This window comes from Polypterus senegalus, chromosome 4 (genome assembly GCF_016835505.1).
Source record: "Polypterus senegalus isolate Bchr_013 chromosome 4, ASM1683550v1, whole genome shotgun sequence".
Taxonomy (NCBI): domain Eukaryota; kingdom Metazoa; phylum Chordata; class Cladistia; order Polypteriformes; family Polypteridae; genus Polypterus; species Polypterus senegalus.
Genome location: NC_053157.1, coordinates 235,160,209 through 235,177,663, shown reverse-complemented (window position 1 = coordinate 235,177,663; position 17,455 = coordinate 235,160,209). Strand labels below are relative to the sequence as shown.

Here is a 17,455-nt window from a genome sequence, read left to right as displayed (position 1 = left end):
TTAATCAGATCATTAGGACAGCATTTTTTCACTTAAGAAACATAAGTAAAGTTAGACCGCTTATATCACTGAAAGATGCTGAGAAATTAGTTCACGCGTTTGTTTTCAGTCGACTAGATTACTGTAACGCACTCCTCTCAGGACTACCCAAAAGACATAAATCGTTTGCAACTAGTGCAGAATGCAGCTGCTAGAATCCTAACTAGGAAAAGAAAATCCAACACATTTCTCCAGTTTTGATGTCACTACACTGGTTACCTGTGTCATTCAGGATTGACTTTAAAATTCTGCTTATGGTTTATAAAGCCTTAAATAATCTCGCCCCATCTTATATATCGGAATGTCTGACACCTTATATTCCAAATCGTAACCTCAGATCCTCAAATGAGTGACTCCTAAGAATTCCAAGAACAAAACTTAAAAGTGGTGAGGTGGCCTTCTGCTGTTATGCACCTAAAATCTGGAATAGCCTGCCAATAGGAATTCGCCAGGCTGATACAGTAGAGCACTTTAAAACACTGCTGAAAACACATTACTTTAACATGGCTTTTCTATAACTTCAATTTAACTTAATTTAACTTAATCCTGATACTCTATATGTTCAATTTCCTCATAATAACTATTCATGGTGGCTCTAAAATCTGTACTGACCCCTACTCTCTCTTCAGTTTCTTTTTCCGGTTTCTTTGTGGTGGTGGCCTGCGCCACCTCCACCTACTCAAAGCTTCATGATGCTCCAACAATGATGGACGGATTAAAAAGCAGAACTCTACGTGACCATCTTCATCAAGCCTTTCCGTGAGAACCCTAAATCCAAAGAGGACTGTTTCATTTATGTGAGGTAGAATGCCCAGAAGGGACTGGGCGGTCTCATGGTCTGGAATCCCTACAGATTTTATTTTTCCTCCAGCCGTCTGGAGTTTTTTGTTTTTTCTGTCCCCCCTGGCCATTGAACCTTACTCTTATTCGATGTTAATTAATGTTGATTTTATTTTTCTATTCTTTAATATATAAAGCACTTTGAGCTACTGTTTGTATGAAAATGTGCTATATAAATAAATGTTGTTGTTGTTGTTATATGTGTGTGTGTGTGTGTGTGTATACAGTTAATTCCTTGTATGTGTGCATAATTGGCCAATAAATGTAATTCAGGTGTTTGCCACATTTATTACAGACAAACTGCTTCTCCCTGTTTGAATTCTATTGTGAGTCAAAAAGTTGTTTCTTTGTAAAAACTCTTTCCCACATTTACAGCAGTCATTTGGCTTCTCCCCTTTGTGAGTTTCAATGTGGGTACAGAAATGGCATTAATGCACGTTGCAAATTACATTCTGATATCCTCTGATGAAGGAAACTCCACTGAAATTCTGATGTTAGACTTAAGCACAGCATTTGACACCATTGACCATTCTATTTCACTACACAGGCTAGAAAATGACGTTGGGCTCACAGACAGTGTGCTCGCTTGGTTTAGTTCTTATTTATCGAATCGATTCCAACACGTACAGAAATGTGCTGACAGGACTCCATCATTATACACAGAAGTGAGATATGGTGTCCCTCAGGGCTCAGTACTCTGATCTTTACTGTTATCACTTTTCATGTTTCCACTGGGATCTCTCATTAGGAAACATCATGTTAATTTTCACTCGTATGCAGATGAGACCCCGTTATACCTTTCATCAAAACCAAATGAAGGTTCTGTGATGTTGTCTTTAATTAGTTGTGTTAGTGAATTATATGAGTGGATTAGTGAATTAAACAGATAAAAAAAGATGTTAATTGTTGGAGGGAATGACGCTGATCACAACAATATTTCGTTATCATTTACCTCAGTTGGAATCACCATTAATTTTACTGAATCAACCCACAATCTACGCATTATTTGTGACTGTAGTATGTCATTTAAAGTGCACATCTCAAAGTTGTCCAAATCATGTTTCTTCCATCTTAAAAATGTTCAGAAATTAAGGCATTTTCTAAATAAGGATGATTCTGAGAAATTAATTCATGCATTTATTTCCAGTAGGACTGACTACATGTACAATGCTTGTCATTTGCTCAAAGCATATTAAAACTACCAAAAACATTGTTTATATGTCCAAATTAAGAGCTGCCTGAAACTAAAACATTTATCAACAGATGCCAATACGTGATGGATTTATGAACAAAATGGACTTACTGACAGACTGCTGGAATGGAGCCTGTTTGTAAGTAGGAGATCGACTGTAATGGTTTACACAGCCTTAAATAATCTCACCCAGTCCTACAGTTTGGAATGTCTGTCCCCTTACACTCCCAGTCATAACCTCAGATCTTCAAATGAAGGTCTACTTATAATTTCAAGATCCTTTGCAGTTACACACCTTAAATTTAAAATACTTTACCAATAGAAACTCACCAGGCTAATACTGCAGAACATTAAACATAATGATAAAAACTCATTATTTTAAAATAGCTTTTTCATAGCTACATTTTAGTTGTATCCCTATTAGTCTACATGGACACTGGATTATCATTTTACTCTGGGTTCTGCAGTTCCATACTAATCTGTACTATTCTCTGATATATTTTCCCTGTGGAGATGATGTGCTCCACCACATCCTGATCAAGATAGCACACTGCCTCGTGTCGATTGAATGGCGGGTGTCCCAGATGTCCACATGGCCATCATCATCATCAAAATCTTCATGTGAAGCATGTAAACCATGAGGACTGATTTAGGTACAATGCCTAGAAAAGGCCAGGCAGTATTTTGGCCTTGGGTCCCCTGCAGATTTTTTTCTCTTTGGCTGAACTGGAGTTTTATTTTTGCTTTTTTTCTGTCCAATTGGCCATGCAACATTACCTTTTTCTTTGTTACATACTGTATATTCTTGCCTAATCTTGTTTTTGTTTTATATTAACTTCCTTCTTATTTAATTTTGAAAATTAGTTTGAATTACATGGTTTATATGAAAATGTGCTATATAAATAAATGTGGATGTTGTATCCAAAAGGTTGTTTCTCCATGAAAACTGTTTGCCACATTTGGAAACTCAATATGGTTTTCCTCCTGCATGAATTTTAATGTGCATCAGAAGAGTATTTCTGTGCCAGATTTGTTTACCATATTCAGAACAGCAATTCAACTTCTCTCAGGTTTAATTCTTCCAAATTTTCTTGGTGTGCTTACCATCTAAACAGGAGTGAAATTCACTCTTTAGTCAGGACAGTCTCGTTGTACTGCTTAACTTCTCACTCTCATAAGTTTCCCTCAAGGACTCAGTGTACAACCTGCATTGTTTTTAATAAGGCTTCTTTTTGCAGGTCATAAGGAGGTATTGTAAATTGTTAAGATGGGCCTGAACGTTTTTCTTGTTATCAGTCCTGTTCATCCTAGAACAACTGGCACTTCTTCAGTTTTTCTTTTTCGGTTCACATTTCATTTGTCATATCTCAGACTGCATTTCTTGTTATTTTATTTCTTTCTTGCCTCTCCATTCTTAGGACTGAGTAATCACTAGGAACTAATATTTCTGTTATCCAGAATTTCTTACATCTGGTTTTCTGGCCTCAATTTTTCAGTCAGTCAGTATTGCTGTGCTACAAGTGACCTGCACCTCCTCATTTTCCATTGTGCGGTCTGAGTTGTGGTCCCAGTGTCTTTCTGGTGCTGGTAAGTTGTACTTCTTGCCAAGTTTTCAGCGAATGAGCCTGGCCACTTTGTGGTGCTGTGCAGTGTAAAATCATCAGCAATCAGTACCTCACACCCAGCAATGAGATATGTGACTGTTTATAGTTCTTTGTGGCAGAAGTGACAATTATGTTTTTTTTTTCTTTTCTATTTTTGATCCAAACCACTTTGTGTCCAAGCCACTACTTTGTGCATCTATGATGAGGCGTGCATCTTTTGGTCTTAGTTTTCCTCTCATAAGCCATGAATGAGTAAGTTCTGTTTCCACATGAGGCTGTTGGAGGGGGGCCATGTATTTACCACTTTACTTGCAGCTTCCCCAATTTTATCTTTTTTGCTTTCATCAAACGTTATGAATTCTTTATTCTGCTGTTTAGCATTGTACTGTGTTCATCTGTGGACAAGGTGAGGGAGTTTCTGTAATTTTTTTCTTTCTTGTGTGAATTATTTGATGTTTCTGAAGATTGCCTCTCTGTGAAAACATTTTACCACATTCAGACCAGCAATACGGCTTCTTTCCCGAGTGATTTTTAATGTGTATCTGAAAATTACTACGGTCAGAGAATTGTTTTCCACATTCAGAGCAGCAATATGGCTTCTCCCCTGTGTGGATTCTTTGGTGGCTCTGAAGATGGCTTCTTTCTGAAAACTGTTTACCACATTCAGAACAGTCATATGGCTTCTCTCCTGAGTGAATTCTTTGGTGGCTCTTAAGACAGCTTCTATATAAAAACTCTTTACCACATTCAGAGCAGCAATACGGCCTCTCTCCTGAGTGAGTTTTAATGTGTATCTGAAAATTACTTCTGTAAGAGAAGTATTTTCCACATTCAGAGCAGCAATATGGCTTCTCCCCTGTGTGGATTCTTTGGTGGCTCAGAAGATGGCCTCTCCGTGTAAACTTTTTACCACATTCAGAACAGCAATATGGCTTTTCTCCTGTGTGAAGTCTTTGGTGCCTTTGAAGTAGGACTTTATCTGAAAACTGTTTGCCACATTCAGAACAGCAGTGAAGTTTGATTCCTGCATAAAGTTTAAAAGATACAAAATTTGAGTTTTAAACCCACCGCTTTCATACTGACATTATCTTACAAAACTAAATAAATATTGGTTTAATTTATGAACAAACTTTGATAAGCATAAGCAATCATAAGACATAAGCTGCAAGTGAATAGACACTCAACTTGTTCATTTTTGTCATTTGTATTTCAACTACTCGCCACATGAGCACAATTATAGGAGCCAAGAAGTTAAAATAGTAAAATAAATAGATCACATGTGACAGGCACAATTAACAAGACCATTTTTTTTTTTTTTTACTACATTATAGAATGGCATCATCATTTTGTCATCATATGAAAAATCTACTTCTGTCTTCATACCACCTGCGTCAGGGGCTATTGTGTTGCAAATGGATTTAAAAATGAATTTAATGTATTTAATATCTTCAGCTAAACAGGGAGAAGGTTCTGGCTGCAGCCTGTAATACCTAGGAAATTAGACACGGAACGCCCTTCATATCACCAAACGCCCCCAACACCAGTCACGGAATGCCCTCTGATGTCAGTTTCAATACGTCATCATTGTTTTTGTTGGAGTTCGAAGGTATGGTGGAGTTTGAATAAATTTTTCTGAAAGCTTTTCGAGGAAAGAAGAAGAAGAAAGAGTTTGAGTTGGAAATCAAGATGGCAGTGAGTTTGTTGCAAGTTTTACTAATATTAGATAATATTATACAGGGTGGGCCATTTATATGGATACACCTTAATAAAATGGGAATGGTTGGTGATATTAACTTCCTGTTTGTGGCACATTAGTATATGTGAGGGGGGAAACTTTTCAAGATGGGTGGTGACCATGGTGGCCATTTGGATCCAACTTTTGTTTTTTCAATAGGAAGAGGGTCATGTGACACATCAAACTTATTGGGAATTTCACAAGAAAAACAATGGTGTGCTTAGTTTTAACGTAACTTTATTCTTTCATGAGTTATATACAAGTTTCTCTTTGTTTACAGCCATTGACTTGTCGCAAAGGTTAACACGTGAGGAGCGGATAGAAATTGTGTTGATGTCTGGTGAATGCAGTAACCGGCTCATTGCAGCAGATTTCAATGCAAGACACCCTACGAGACCACCCATCTCCCATGCTACAGTTAGCAAACTGCTTGCTAAGTTTCGTGAAACTGGTTCAGTGTTGGATTTGCCAAAATGTGGACGCATGAAAACTGTCACTAATGAAGAAACATCAGTGGCTGTCCTAGCTTCATTCAGCAAGAGCCCACAGCGTAGCACTCGCCGCATGTCACTGGAGAGTGGCATTAGTCGAACATCCCTTGGGCGGATATTAGCTACTCACAAATGGCACCCTTACAAACTCCAGCTACTGCAGCATCTCAACGAGGATGACCCAGATCGGTGCACTGAATTTGCAGAATGGGCAAAACAAAAATTGGAACAGGACCCTCAGTTTACGCAGAAGATTTTGTTCAGTGATGAGACAAACTTTTATGTGAATGGTGAAGTTAACAAACAAAACCACCACTATTGGTCTGACACTAACCCACATTGGATAGATCCCTCCAAGACTGTTTGAACAAAAAAATTGATGGTATGGTGTGGTATATGGGGTACAAAGATAGTGGGGCCATTCTTCATCAATGGAAACCTCAAGGCCACTGGATATGCGAAATTGCTACATGATGATGTGTTTCCCTCTTTATGCACTGAAGCTGGCACGTTCCCTGAGTTTTTCCAGCAAGATGGTGCACCACCACATTATGGGTGTCAGGTCCGAGCATTCCTAGATGAACAGTTTCCTGGAAAGTGGATTGGTCGTCGTGGGCCCGTTGAATGGCCCCCAAGGTCTCCCGATCTGACCCCCTTAGACTTTTATCTTTGGGGTCATCTGAAGGCAATTGTCTATGCTGTGAAGATACGAGATGTGCAGCACCTGAAACTATGGATACTGGAAGCCTGTGCTAGCATTTCTCCTGCGGTGTTGCTATCAGTGTGTGAAGAGTGGGAGAAGAGGGTTGCATTGACAATCCAACACAATGGGCAGCACATTGAACACATTTTATAAGTGGTCAGAAACTTGTAAATAACTCATGAAAGAATAAAGTTATGTTACAACCAAGCACACCATTGTTTTTCTTGAAATTCCCAATAAGTTTGATGTGTCACATGACCCTCTTCCTATTGAAAAAACAAAAGTTGGATCCAAAATGGCCGACTTCTAAATGGCCACTAAGGTCACCACCTATCTTGAAAAGTTTCCCCCCTCACATATACTAATGTGCCACAAACAGGAAGTTAATATCACCAACCATTCCCATTTTATTAAGGTGTATCCATATAAATGGCCCACCCTGTACTTTACTGCTAGGGTACGAATTATACCATAGTATAATAAAAATGTTGAATCAACTTTAATGTTCCGTACAGTACTAAGCGCTCTAAGAAAGTATTAACAGTTAAACAACAAACTGGTTGCTTTGTGTAGCGTATTGTTACAGGGCTGTTCGGAATACTCGATTCTGAATAGTAAATCGAAAGATTCAGCAGTGAATAATTTTTTATAACAATTATTATAAGTAATTGACCGTTTTTGAGTATAATTAACCATAGCTAAGTGTAACTGACTGTAATCAAATACAGTATAAGTGACCGTGATTAAGTACTTATAATTGCCAGAATATCATTCACCATTTGCCCTGTATATCACGTATATGCTAGTTAATCAGAAGCAAAACCTATCAGTAACCTGGTATTTTAGATAGCAAAATATATTTCAGAAAGACAATGCAGAGAGATTGAGCCAATATAAGGTAATTTTCCACAGAAACCTTCTTGTTTGCATAAGTTTCTAAGACAAACACAGTTAATAGTGGATATACTGGTTTTTCAATTATAGTAATGTTGCTAGTCTGAAGTTTGAATATACTTAGGTCACTTTAAATGATCTTTTTTCATAGCTCTGTATTTATATTTACAGTAAATAACGGAAAGTTTTAATAAGTAGCTACAAAGAAAGGGCAAGTGTGAATGCAATATTAAATTACCTCCAGTTCAAGTTCAAATTAAATTGTAGACAATAATGGGGAAAAGAACAGCCAGGATAGAATCATGTTGTTGCTATTATTATTATTATTGTTATTTTATAAAGTTCTTTCAATGATAGTACGGTTTGTTTGAACTCCTAAAACAATATTTTATGCCCACCTCTCCTGCATTTTTCAAAAATACTACTTTTGAAGTTTTTTTCAATTGGAATAAAGTGAAATGATTGTTCTCGTGCATGTTTGTCAGTTTTAAGAACTTTATATCTATTTTATATTCACCAGAGACACAGAAGTATATTGAAGACCAAAGAGGAACTTCCAGTTGTGTTTGGTGCTCAGGAGTTTGCTTGTCTCTTTTGCTATAAAAAAATAAAAAAAAATCAGGCATGTTGTATTTTTCAGGTTATGTATCCAAAAAACAAAATTATTCACTATCTTGACTCCAGTGATCATCATGGCTTTGGAGACGGCCGCTATATTGAATTGTTCAGGTTTTAAAACTTAAAAAAAAGAGACTTCCGTATTTGCTCATGCCGAGGTATCATTGGGATTTAAGTAACATGTAACTAATGATATTGAAAATTAAATATTATCTAGTAACACAATTCAATTAAACACTTGCATAAAGCCACTGTGCACGAGTAAATATGGTGTCTTGCAGTACAAGCATTCAAAAGAGTTCAAGTTCTTTGTTCATGATCTTTGTTCAACTGTTTAGTTCCAGTGTTCAAAAGTTTTAATGTTCATTTTTTATCTTTGTTCATTTGATCAGTTCACTCCGTTTGAACCTCAGCCCATATCTTCCAAAATCAGCATTTCAGCAGGACTGTTCGTTATTTACTCTCTTATTTCTGTCACCTAGTGATGGCTGCTGCCCATTTGAACTATTATTCTATAAAAAAATGTAATCCTAATAGTTTTCACTAAGTTATTTTGGAAGAGCTGTGTAAATAACTCGTAATGGCACAGCGGTAAAACATCCTCAAGGTTCTAAAATATCTGTAATGGTGTGCTGTGGTCTCGTGTGGGAAGCCAGAGTCACTCCCTTCATAAATTATTTGTTCATTTAAAAGTTGCTAGAGATGATATTATCTGATGTTCTTTATTTCTCTACCTGTTCTATTACTAATAATTCTACTCTTGCAATCTGAAATGAATATCATTGTCATAAAAAGTGATGAAAGGCTCCAGCTACATTTTGGTTAAGTAATTCTTGCTTCTGTGTGATAAAATTATTAACTGGCACATTTTCAGAATTAAATATTATTAATCCAGTTCTAAAAAGATATTCCATCTGCAAAGCTCATATCAACTGTGTTTTTAATATACATAAATATAATATAAATCAATTTTGACAAAACAAATTTTACCTGCCAGGTAGCTGGAAGGAACCACAGAAGAAGGGAGTGTGAATATCAATATGTGTTGCTAGTATAAGACAGAAAAGACACACAGATATCTCCTGTACTAATCACCTCTTCAAATGATCGAATCTACACAAACAGACTGGCAGCCTGGACTGCTCATGGTAAGTGGAGGACACTCTGCCAGTAGTAAGATGTAAATGTTGATTTCAAATAATAACTTGCTTCTTTATTTAGTATGCTCTCTACATCGCCACTGGAAGAGCATTTGATTTCAGTCAGGTCAGTGGTTTAAGTGTAATATTTGTTTGAATATTGTGATTTTTTTTATTCATAGAATTTATTGCAATTTCCTGATTTACATTTTTTAGGAAGACATGCCAAAAATTAGAAGATGGTGGTGTCTTCTCTTACTGTGCAAGGCCAACATGAAAAAGTGTGTAACTTTTCAAGCATTTTTTAAGGGAAGAAGAGTTATAAGAATTTGTCAGCTTACAGTATTTCTAAATTTTTTTTATCTTCCAGCCAAGACAGCCGTCTTCAATTTCCACACGAGAAGAAGGACATTCTGTGTGCCACAGGTAGTGCTTCGTAATTATCAGTTGAAAAGTTTTCTGACACTAATTTTATATATTACATCTTCACAAAAAGACTTTGACCAACAGGTCACACAGCAGGTCTCCAGTGAGGCCTTCACTGACTTGTGTCTTTCTTCAGGCCTGTGTTGTGTCAGTGGCTTTATGGGGGCAGAGAATGGTGGTCTTAAAAATGAGGGATTTGTGTGCTCTAACTGACTTATTAAATGGCAATTATTTCTGCTTCCAGCAATTCCAGACAAGAAAGGTAAGAGCGAGGACTTTTCTCCCCCACCCTTCTATTCCATTACTGAACCATATTAAAATGCTGACTGAATTATTTCTGCCAGTACAATTAATAGTATAACATTTACTTTACTGTTCCTACAATGTAGGCAATGAATGGTTTCATAGGCTTGCTTTTGTAGAGTGTAATTTTTTGACTGTTTTCCTTGTTCTTCAAAGATCAGTTTCATCTGTGGCATTAGGTAGCATTAACTGAATGTGCAGGTCAGCATATATATGGTTACATTTAGTTGTTAACAAATTATAATGTATTTAAATTGTTGACTTGCTGCATAATTGATTTGCAGAAATGCATAATACTTGATAATCTGTATTGCAGTGCCTTCTAGTAGTGTGGTTCTCACAAAGGCACAGCCTCGTCAGGTACCCTGTGTAGTGAAATGATTCTTACGGCTCAAACACAGCAAATGCCTTAAAGGTGATGACTTTCTTTTTCCTTTTCAATATCATTCAGAAATTAGACAATCTAGAATGGAATGATTGTTTGTTTCAGGAAAAACACTTTCCATTATGTATCACTTTTTACATGTAGCATTTCTATTGTATTTTTTATTTTTTTTTTTGTGACTGTTTCAGCAGTTTTTAAAGCATGCTTACTAAACTGGCAACAATTAAATGACTTATGATTTGAAATGATGAATTTGGCCTTCACAAGTGACAATACTGTGGTAATTGAACTCTTTGCCTTTCAGGGACTCACTTCAGTACAATTCCTGTAGACGTACAGATTGAACTGAAATGGGTCTTACAGCAATGTATTAGTAAATAAAAATGTATGCTTTATTCACTTCAGAGCACTTAGTCCTCTTTAATTATTTGTGCACTTTCTGAATGGTTTCTAACTAGACATGACATTCCCTTGAAGACGAACTGCTTTGTTTGTACACTGGAGTTTCTTTTTTTATTTTTCACTCTACCTCATACATACAGCGAGTACAGCAGAGGCAAAAAGCAAGAGAAATCAGTCGAGCTGAGCATTCCTATAGCATGCATTGGTCATATTGGTGGGTTTATTTCATAAGCCAATTTGACTGTTCTTTGAGTAGAAGTGGAGTTAATGTGTTGATATTCCTAATAAAGTGCTTGACAGATTTTTTTTTCTTTTTCATAAAACAGTCTTCATTGATCAAAAACATCTAGACTGCTTGTGACTGCCTGCATGCCAACAAAGACTGACTTGTTAGGACAGATCTCCGGCCAAGAATTCTGGAAATGGACGAGGATGAAGTTACGTACACAACTGAAAAATTAGAACAAAGAAGAGACGATGAAGATACTGAAGAAGTCGTGTCCACCTTGTTGTTTATTTTTGATTGCCTGAAGGACATGAACTTTTTTCTTGATGAGATACGGGGTAAAAAAAATTCCCATCCATTGCTGCTGTTCAACAAATTAGATTTTTGTGTTTTATTTTTTTTTTTCAGCCTTCAAAATTTCAAAGGAACTACATGTGGCAGAAAGCCTACAGTGATGTCATTTTGTTCAGTGGATTTGATCAGTGATTCACTGTAAAGAAAAGTAGGGATGGACTGGTTTTCTGACCTGGTTCAATAGTTTCTTGTCTACTGAAATGACCAATGTGATGGATGGAGGACACGGATGGATGTCCTAACTGGGATTGTATGCTTTATTACTTAAAAATAAATTTATATTTGATCCTGGATCTCTGTTATGTGTGTGTGTGTGTGGTTGTGTCAAGGGTTTGGGTGCTAAAATGCCCCCCACAGGTTACACTCCCCTATGTGGTAATTCTAACAATGAGCTTTGTGTTTTGATACATCACTTTAATTTTCAAGACCGAGACTGTTGGCTTGCAAGTTCAAGAAGGAAATCGAATTAAAAGCATAAATTAGTTGTGAAAAAATCTACAGCCCCTGGGAATGAATATGAGAACCACTGTATGAAACAATGCCATTTTACAAATCAGGATTATAAACATCGTATATATATATATATATATATATATATATATATATATATATATATATATATATATGTAAGAAGAGGAGACCAGAGACGTAGAAAGGTTTGGGGCAGCCACCCGTTTAATGCGGTTTCCCGGCTGCAAAAGTCTTTGAGGCATTGTTAAACAGTTGTTACACAACAGAGTCCAAAACAGAACTGCCTGCCTAAGCAAAGGCAGTGAGCTTTATAGCACAGAGGGCGGAAATGATGTCGTCCTCTGGGCCGAACTGGAAGTGACATCATCCTTGGGGCGGAACCGAAGTGACCTCATTCTTGGGGCGGAACCGGAAGTGATGTGTCCTTCCTGGAAATGGCGGCTCCTGGTGGGATTTCCGGGTAAGACCTGCAGAGAACTCAGAAAGAGCGTCAGTGCACCCCCCCCGGGCAGATGTATAAACAGTATTTCTAAGCCCTTCAGCTGCTTCCCATGCACACGCAGTGTGACAAGACTCCCCTCAGCCCAGACCCGTGGGTCGGGCGACCTGCACCGAGAGGTCGTGGGCCGGGAGAGGGCATCGGCGTTGGCATGAAGAGACCCCTGTCGATGAACGAGCGTATACTTGTACTGCTGCAGGTCAAGAAACCACCTGCGTGACCCGTGGATTCACTCCTGTGAAGGGCCATCCACTTCAGAGGTGCATGATCCGTCACCAGAGTGAACACGCGACCCAAGAGGTAGTCCCGCGGCTGAGTTACCGCCCATTTGATCGCCAGAGCCTCTTTCTCCACCGCCGCACCTGGTCTCCCTGTCCAACAGTTTCCGGCTCAGGTACATAACGGGTGTTCAACACCGTCGGCGCTTTGGCTCAACACGGCACCCAAGCCTGTGTCCGGCGTCCGTCTGGAGGATAAAAGGGAGAGAAGTTAGGGGAGATCAAGATAGGTGCTGAAGTCAGAGCCCTTTTAAGTCACTGAATGCAGCCCCGCTTTATCAGACCATACCACCGTATTAGGAGCTCTTTTCTTTGTCAAATCGGTCAAGGCGCGCTCTCGGAGAAGCGAGGCACAAACCGGCGGTAGTACCCGCCAAACCGAGAAAGGATTGGACTTGCCGCTTGGTTTGCGGACGGGCCAGGCCATTATGGCTTGCAACTTGGAACACTGTGGCCTCACAGTACCCGCCCACTAGGTAGCCCAAATATTTGGCTTCCCTCAATCCAAAGAAACATTTCTTGGGGTTGATTTGGAGCCCGGCCTCTCCCAGTGTCCGTAATACTGCTGTGACCTGCTGTATGTGTTCCTTCCAGGTGCTGGAATAGATGACGCGTCATCCAGATAGGCAGCACAGAACGAGTTATGGGGCGGAGCACTTTGTCCACCAGACGCTGAAAAGTCGCAGCCCGTGTAACCCAATGGAAGGACACGATACTGCCAGTGTCCGCTAGGAGTGCTAAACGCGGTTTTTCCTTCGGACTCCGTTAAAGGAACCTGCCAGTACCCCTTTGTCATGTCAAGTGTAGTCAAGAATTTGGCTGGTCCCAGTCTCGAGGAGGTCATCCACGCGAGGCATGGGATAAGCATCAATCTGGAAACTTGGTTAAGCCGGCGGAAGTCATTGCAAAACCTCCAACTGCCGTCAGGCTTAGCAATCAAGGCGATGGGACTGGACCAGGGACTACTACTTTCCTCGATTACTCCTAGTGCCAGCATTCGCTTGATTTCCAGTTCCACTTCTACTTTCTTTGCCTCCGGGAGTCTGTAGGGTCGCTCACGGACGATCACCCCCGGGTCAGTCAATATGTCATGCGCAATCAGAGAGGTCCGACCGGGTTTTTCACTTACCACCTCTGGGACAGAGCGGATAGCTGCTTCGAGCTCTTGTTTCTGCCTGGGGGATAGCTGCTCGCCGAAATTAAGGGAACTTACTTCAGCGAAGAGAGAGCAGGGCTGTCGGAGGAGGGATCGGGACCCTCTCCTTCCACGGTTTCAGCAGGTTTACATGATATATTCGCTCAGCTGGTCGGCGATTGGGCTGTTTCACCAAATAGTCAACCAATCCCTTCCTTTCCTTAATTTCGTAGGGGCCTAGCCAATGGCGAGCAGTTTAGAGTGAGAAGTTGGTACCAATACCATGACGCGATCCCCGGTTGGAACTCCCGAGAGTCGTGCCACGGTCATAAAGGCGGGCCTGTGCTGATTGCCTCCTCTATATGACTTTTTAGAATCGGTCTTATTGCATCAAATCTACCGCGCAATTGGGCGATATATTCCAAAATATTAGTGGAGGGCTGTGCCTCCCCTTCCCAGCCCTCTTTTAAAATATCCAATAAACCCCGGGGTTGTCTTCCGTACAGTAATTCAAATGGAGAGAACCCGTAGAGGCTTGAGGAACTTCCGATATGCAAAGAGGACAAGGGGAGGAGTTGGTCCCAATCCCTCCCATCCTTGCTGACTACCTTACGTAGCATTTGCTTGAGAGTTTGATTAAATCTCTCCACTAGGCCATCGGTTTGAGGATGATACACGAGGTCTTTAAATGCTTTATTTTCAGTAACTTGGCAGTCTCCTTGAACGTTTCCGAGGTAAAAGGCGTTCCTTGGTCCGTCAGGACTTCTCTAGGAATGCCTACTCTGAAAAGACTCCTACTAGTTCCGTGCAATATTTTTGTGGTAGCCGCGCTGGAACGGCTTCAGGGAATCGGGTAGCATAATCCACGAGGACAGTATATATTTATATCCTCGGGCTGAGGGTTCTAGGGTCCTACTATGTCAACCCCAATCCTATCAAAGGAACGTCAATAAGGGGAAGGGGAACCAGAGGAGCACGGTCCTCCTAGGAATTTGCCGCAGTTGACATTCCGGACAGGAAATGCAAAAGCGGCGAACCTCCTCGTTAATCCCCGGCCAGAAAAAACGGAGCTTAATTCGCTCTAATGTTTTATCGGAGCGAGATGGCCTCCAAGAAGGTGGGAGTGTGCTAACTTCGCAAACCTGCCGCCGGTAGGTCAGCGGGATTAGCAACAACTTCCGGACCTTCCCCTCATGTTCAGCGACCCGATACAACAAATCATTATCAATGACAAAGTGAGGTCCCTGTGGCATGGGCAAATGCGTCGTTGGCGTTAACGAGAACCACTGCATTCTTTATGTGTTTCAGAGAGTCGTCATTCCACTGTTCTCTCTTGAAAGAAGCGGTGTTGCTCTAAACTGAAAGTGCAACTCAGAGAGGGGTCGGTCTGACCTCAAGGGGCGGAGATTCCTCCTCGCTGCGGGCTAGTGGATGCGTAGTAGCCCGCGACGGTCCGGGAGTGTCTTCGTCACTCTCTTGGCCTACCGCCCCACTCCCTGTCGGCTGATTACACGGTGTGGAAGCAACTTGAGATGAATCGTTGTCATCTATAACGAGGCCATAAGTTTTTCGGGAATGCTTTCTAAACTACGCCGTTACTATCAGACCAGTCTCGCCCGAGGATTACGGGAAGCGGAGGATCCGGATGCACCGCCACGGTAAGCTGTCGAAGGGTTCCTCCGAGACATACGTAACACCGGGCGGTATTGTATGTGCGGATATCTCCGTGTATACATTTTAGACTGGTCTTCTTTTTAATCCACTGTTGCGGTAGAATAAAGCGGCGAGCAACGACAGACACGTTACTGCGGAATCGAACAGCGCTGTTATTTTATGTCCATTAATAAGAAGCTCCCCGTATGTTTATCCGCCAGGGATTGCTAAGGGCACACAAACAACCCCGCCATTGTCCCCTACGGTCCGCCTTGTTCCCCGACAGGTCGCAAGCCAGACGGCCCGGCGACTTCGGAACAGGCTCTGGATTGCGTGGAAGGGACTGCTTTAGTAGGACATAGCTCCCGGTAGTCCACAGAGCGGCTGTTCTGCCTCCCAGGTTTCACAGCCGGCCTCTGGGTTTGCAAGGTGTAGCAGCTCGTCCATAGAATGGAATTCGCCCCAGGCGGCTGGGCAAATTCCTGGGGTAGCTTTTTTAGCAGCAAAAAACAGGCCACTTGCTGCACTATCTGTAGGGGGGTCAACTCGAATGGCCGTAGCCACTCACCCACCTTTTGCCAGAGAGCCATAGCCTGCTCTGACAGCCCTTTGTTTGGGTTAAACTCCCAGTTTATTATTTCCTTCACCTGCCAGCCTGGGGACAACCCATCGTTAACAGGGACCTTGGTCCCGATGGGCAGCTCGGCTTTCCTGCCAAGGAGAGCATACTGAGCCACTCGTGTGTTCCCCAGAAGCCAGCCCACGCCTGTGGGTCCCCTCTACCTTCTCCACGAGATGGGTGGTCAACCCCGGGTTATGCTCATGGAGCAGAGCCTGCACCGCGTCCTTCCTGACCCTCCGGCGCACTCCCTGCCCTGAAACTCGGCCCCGGTACTCACCCACCTGGTTCCATGAAAGTTCGTGTCCCGGGTTCATCGGGGACACCATCCTGCCGACTACGCCACTGTAAGAAGAGGAGACCAGAGACGTAGAAAGGTTTGGGGCAGCCACCCGTTTAATGCGGTTTCCCGGCTGCAAAAGTCTTTGAGGCATTGTTAAACAGTTGTTACACAACAGAGTCCAAAACAGAACTGCCTGCCTAAGCAAAGGCAGTGAGCTTTATAGCACAGAGGGCGGAAATGATGTCGTCCTCTGGGCCGGAACTGGAAGTGACATCATCCTTGGGGCCGGAACCGGAAGTGACCTCATTCTTGGGGCCGGAACCGGAAGTGATGTGTCCTTCCTGGAAATGGCGGCTCCTGGTGGGATTTCCGGGGTAAGACCTGCAGAGAACTCAGAAAGAGCGTCAGTGCACCCCGCCCCGGGCAGATGTATAAACAGTATTTTCTAAGCCCTTCAGCTGCTTCCCATGCACACGTGTGTGACAATATATATATATATATATATATATATATATATATATATATATATATATATATATATTAGTGTGTATGAGAGAGAGAGAGAGAGAATATGTGTGTTTCATGATTTACATCTTTTGTAATGTTTAAAATGTCCTTATCTGTTTGTTCATGTCTTTCATGTCCATAACAGTCTGTGTGTTGTATGTGATAATTCATTGTATTACTAACTATACTCACTCAGACTTCTTACTTAATTTTAACTTAGTAGATAACTTTGTTCCACTTCACCATCTCCATGATGCATACTGGTACAGCAGTTAAGTCTTATACTTCATCTTGTCCATCTGGGTAACGTAAAAACTGCTCTTACAGAGTTATGTTTATATTCAATAGCTTAGCATTAACACTGTTGTGCCAGCAGAACTGGATTTTGGACTTCATAGCGGCTTTGCAGATTGCCAGCATCATATCCTCTATGCTCAGTCTCAACTCAGGCACACTATGGGGTAGTATGCTAATCCCCGTGTGACTTTGCATCCGGACACCACACCAGCTCCATCATTAAAAATGCTACTGACATCACCGTCATAGGCCTGATCACCAACAATAATGAAATGACTTGCAGATAACAGGTCTACCTGCTGCGGTCCCAGGACAATCTGACCTTTCGTGTCCAAAAATTAAGGAGAAGGACATCGACTTCA

General features: G+C 41.1%; 1 protein-coding gene across 1 annotated transcript in view; it reads right to left on the bottom strand.

Annotated features, from left to right (window-relative positions):
- The window catches only part of LOC120528176 (oocyte zinc finger protein XlCOF6-like), a 321,282-nt gene that overhangs the window by 147,787 nt on the left and 156,040 nt on the right, over window positions 1-17,455 (bottom strand). The window contains exon 4 of the mRNA XM_039752262.1: window positions 4,229-4,689. Coding sequence (XP_039608196.1) covers window positions 4,229-4,689 — 461 coding nt within the window. The remainder of the gene's footprint in view (window positions 1-4,228; window positions 4,690-17,455) is intronic.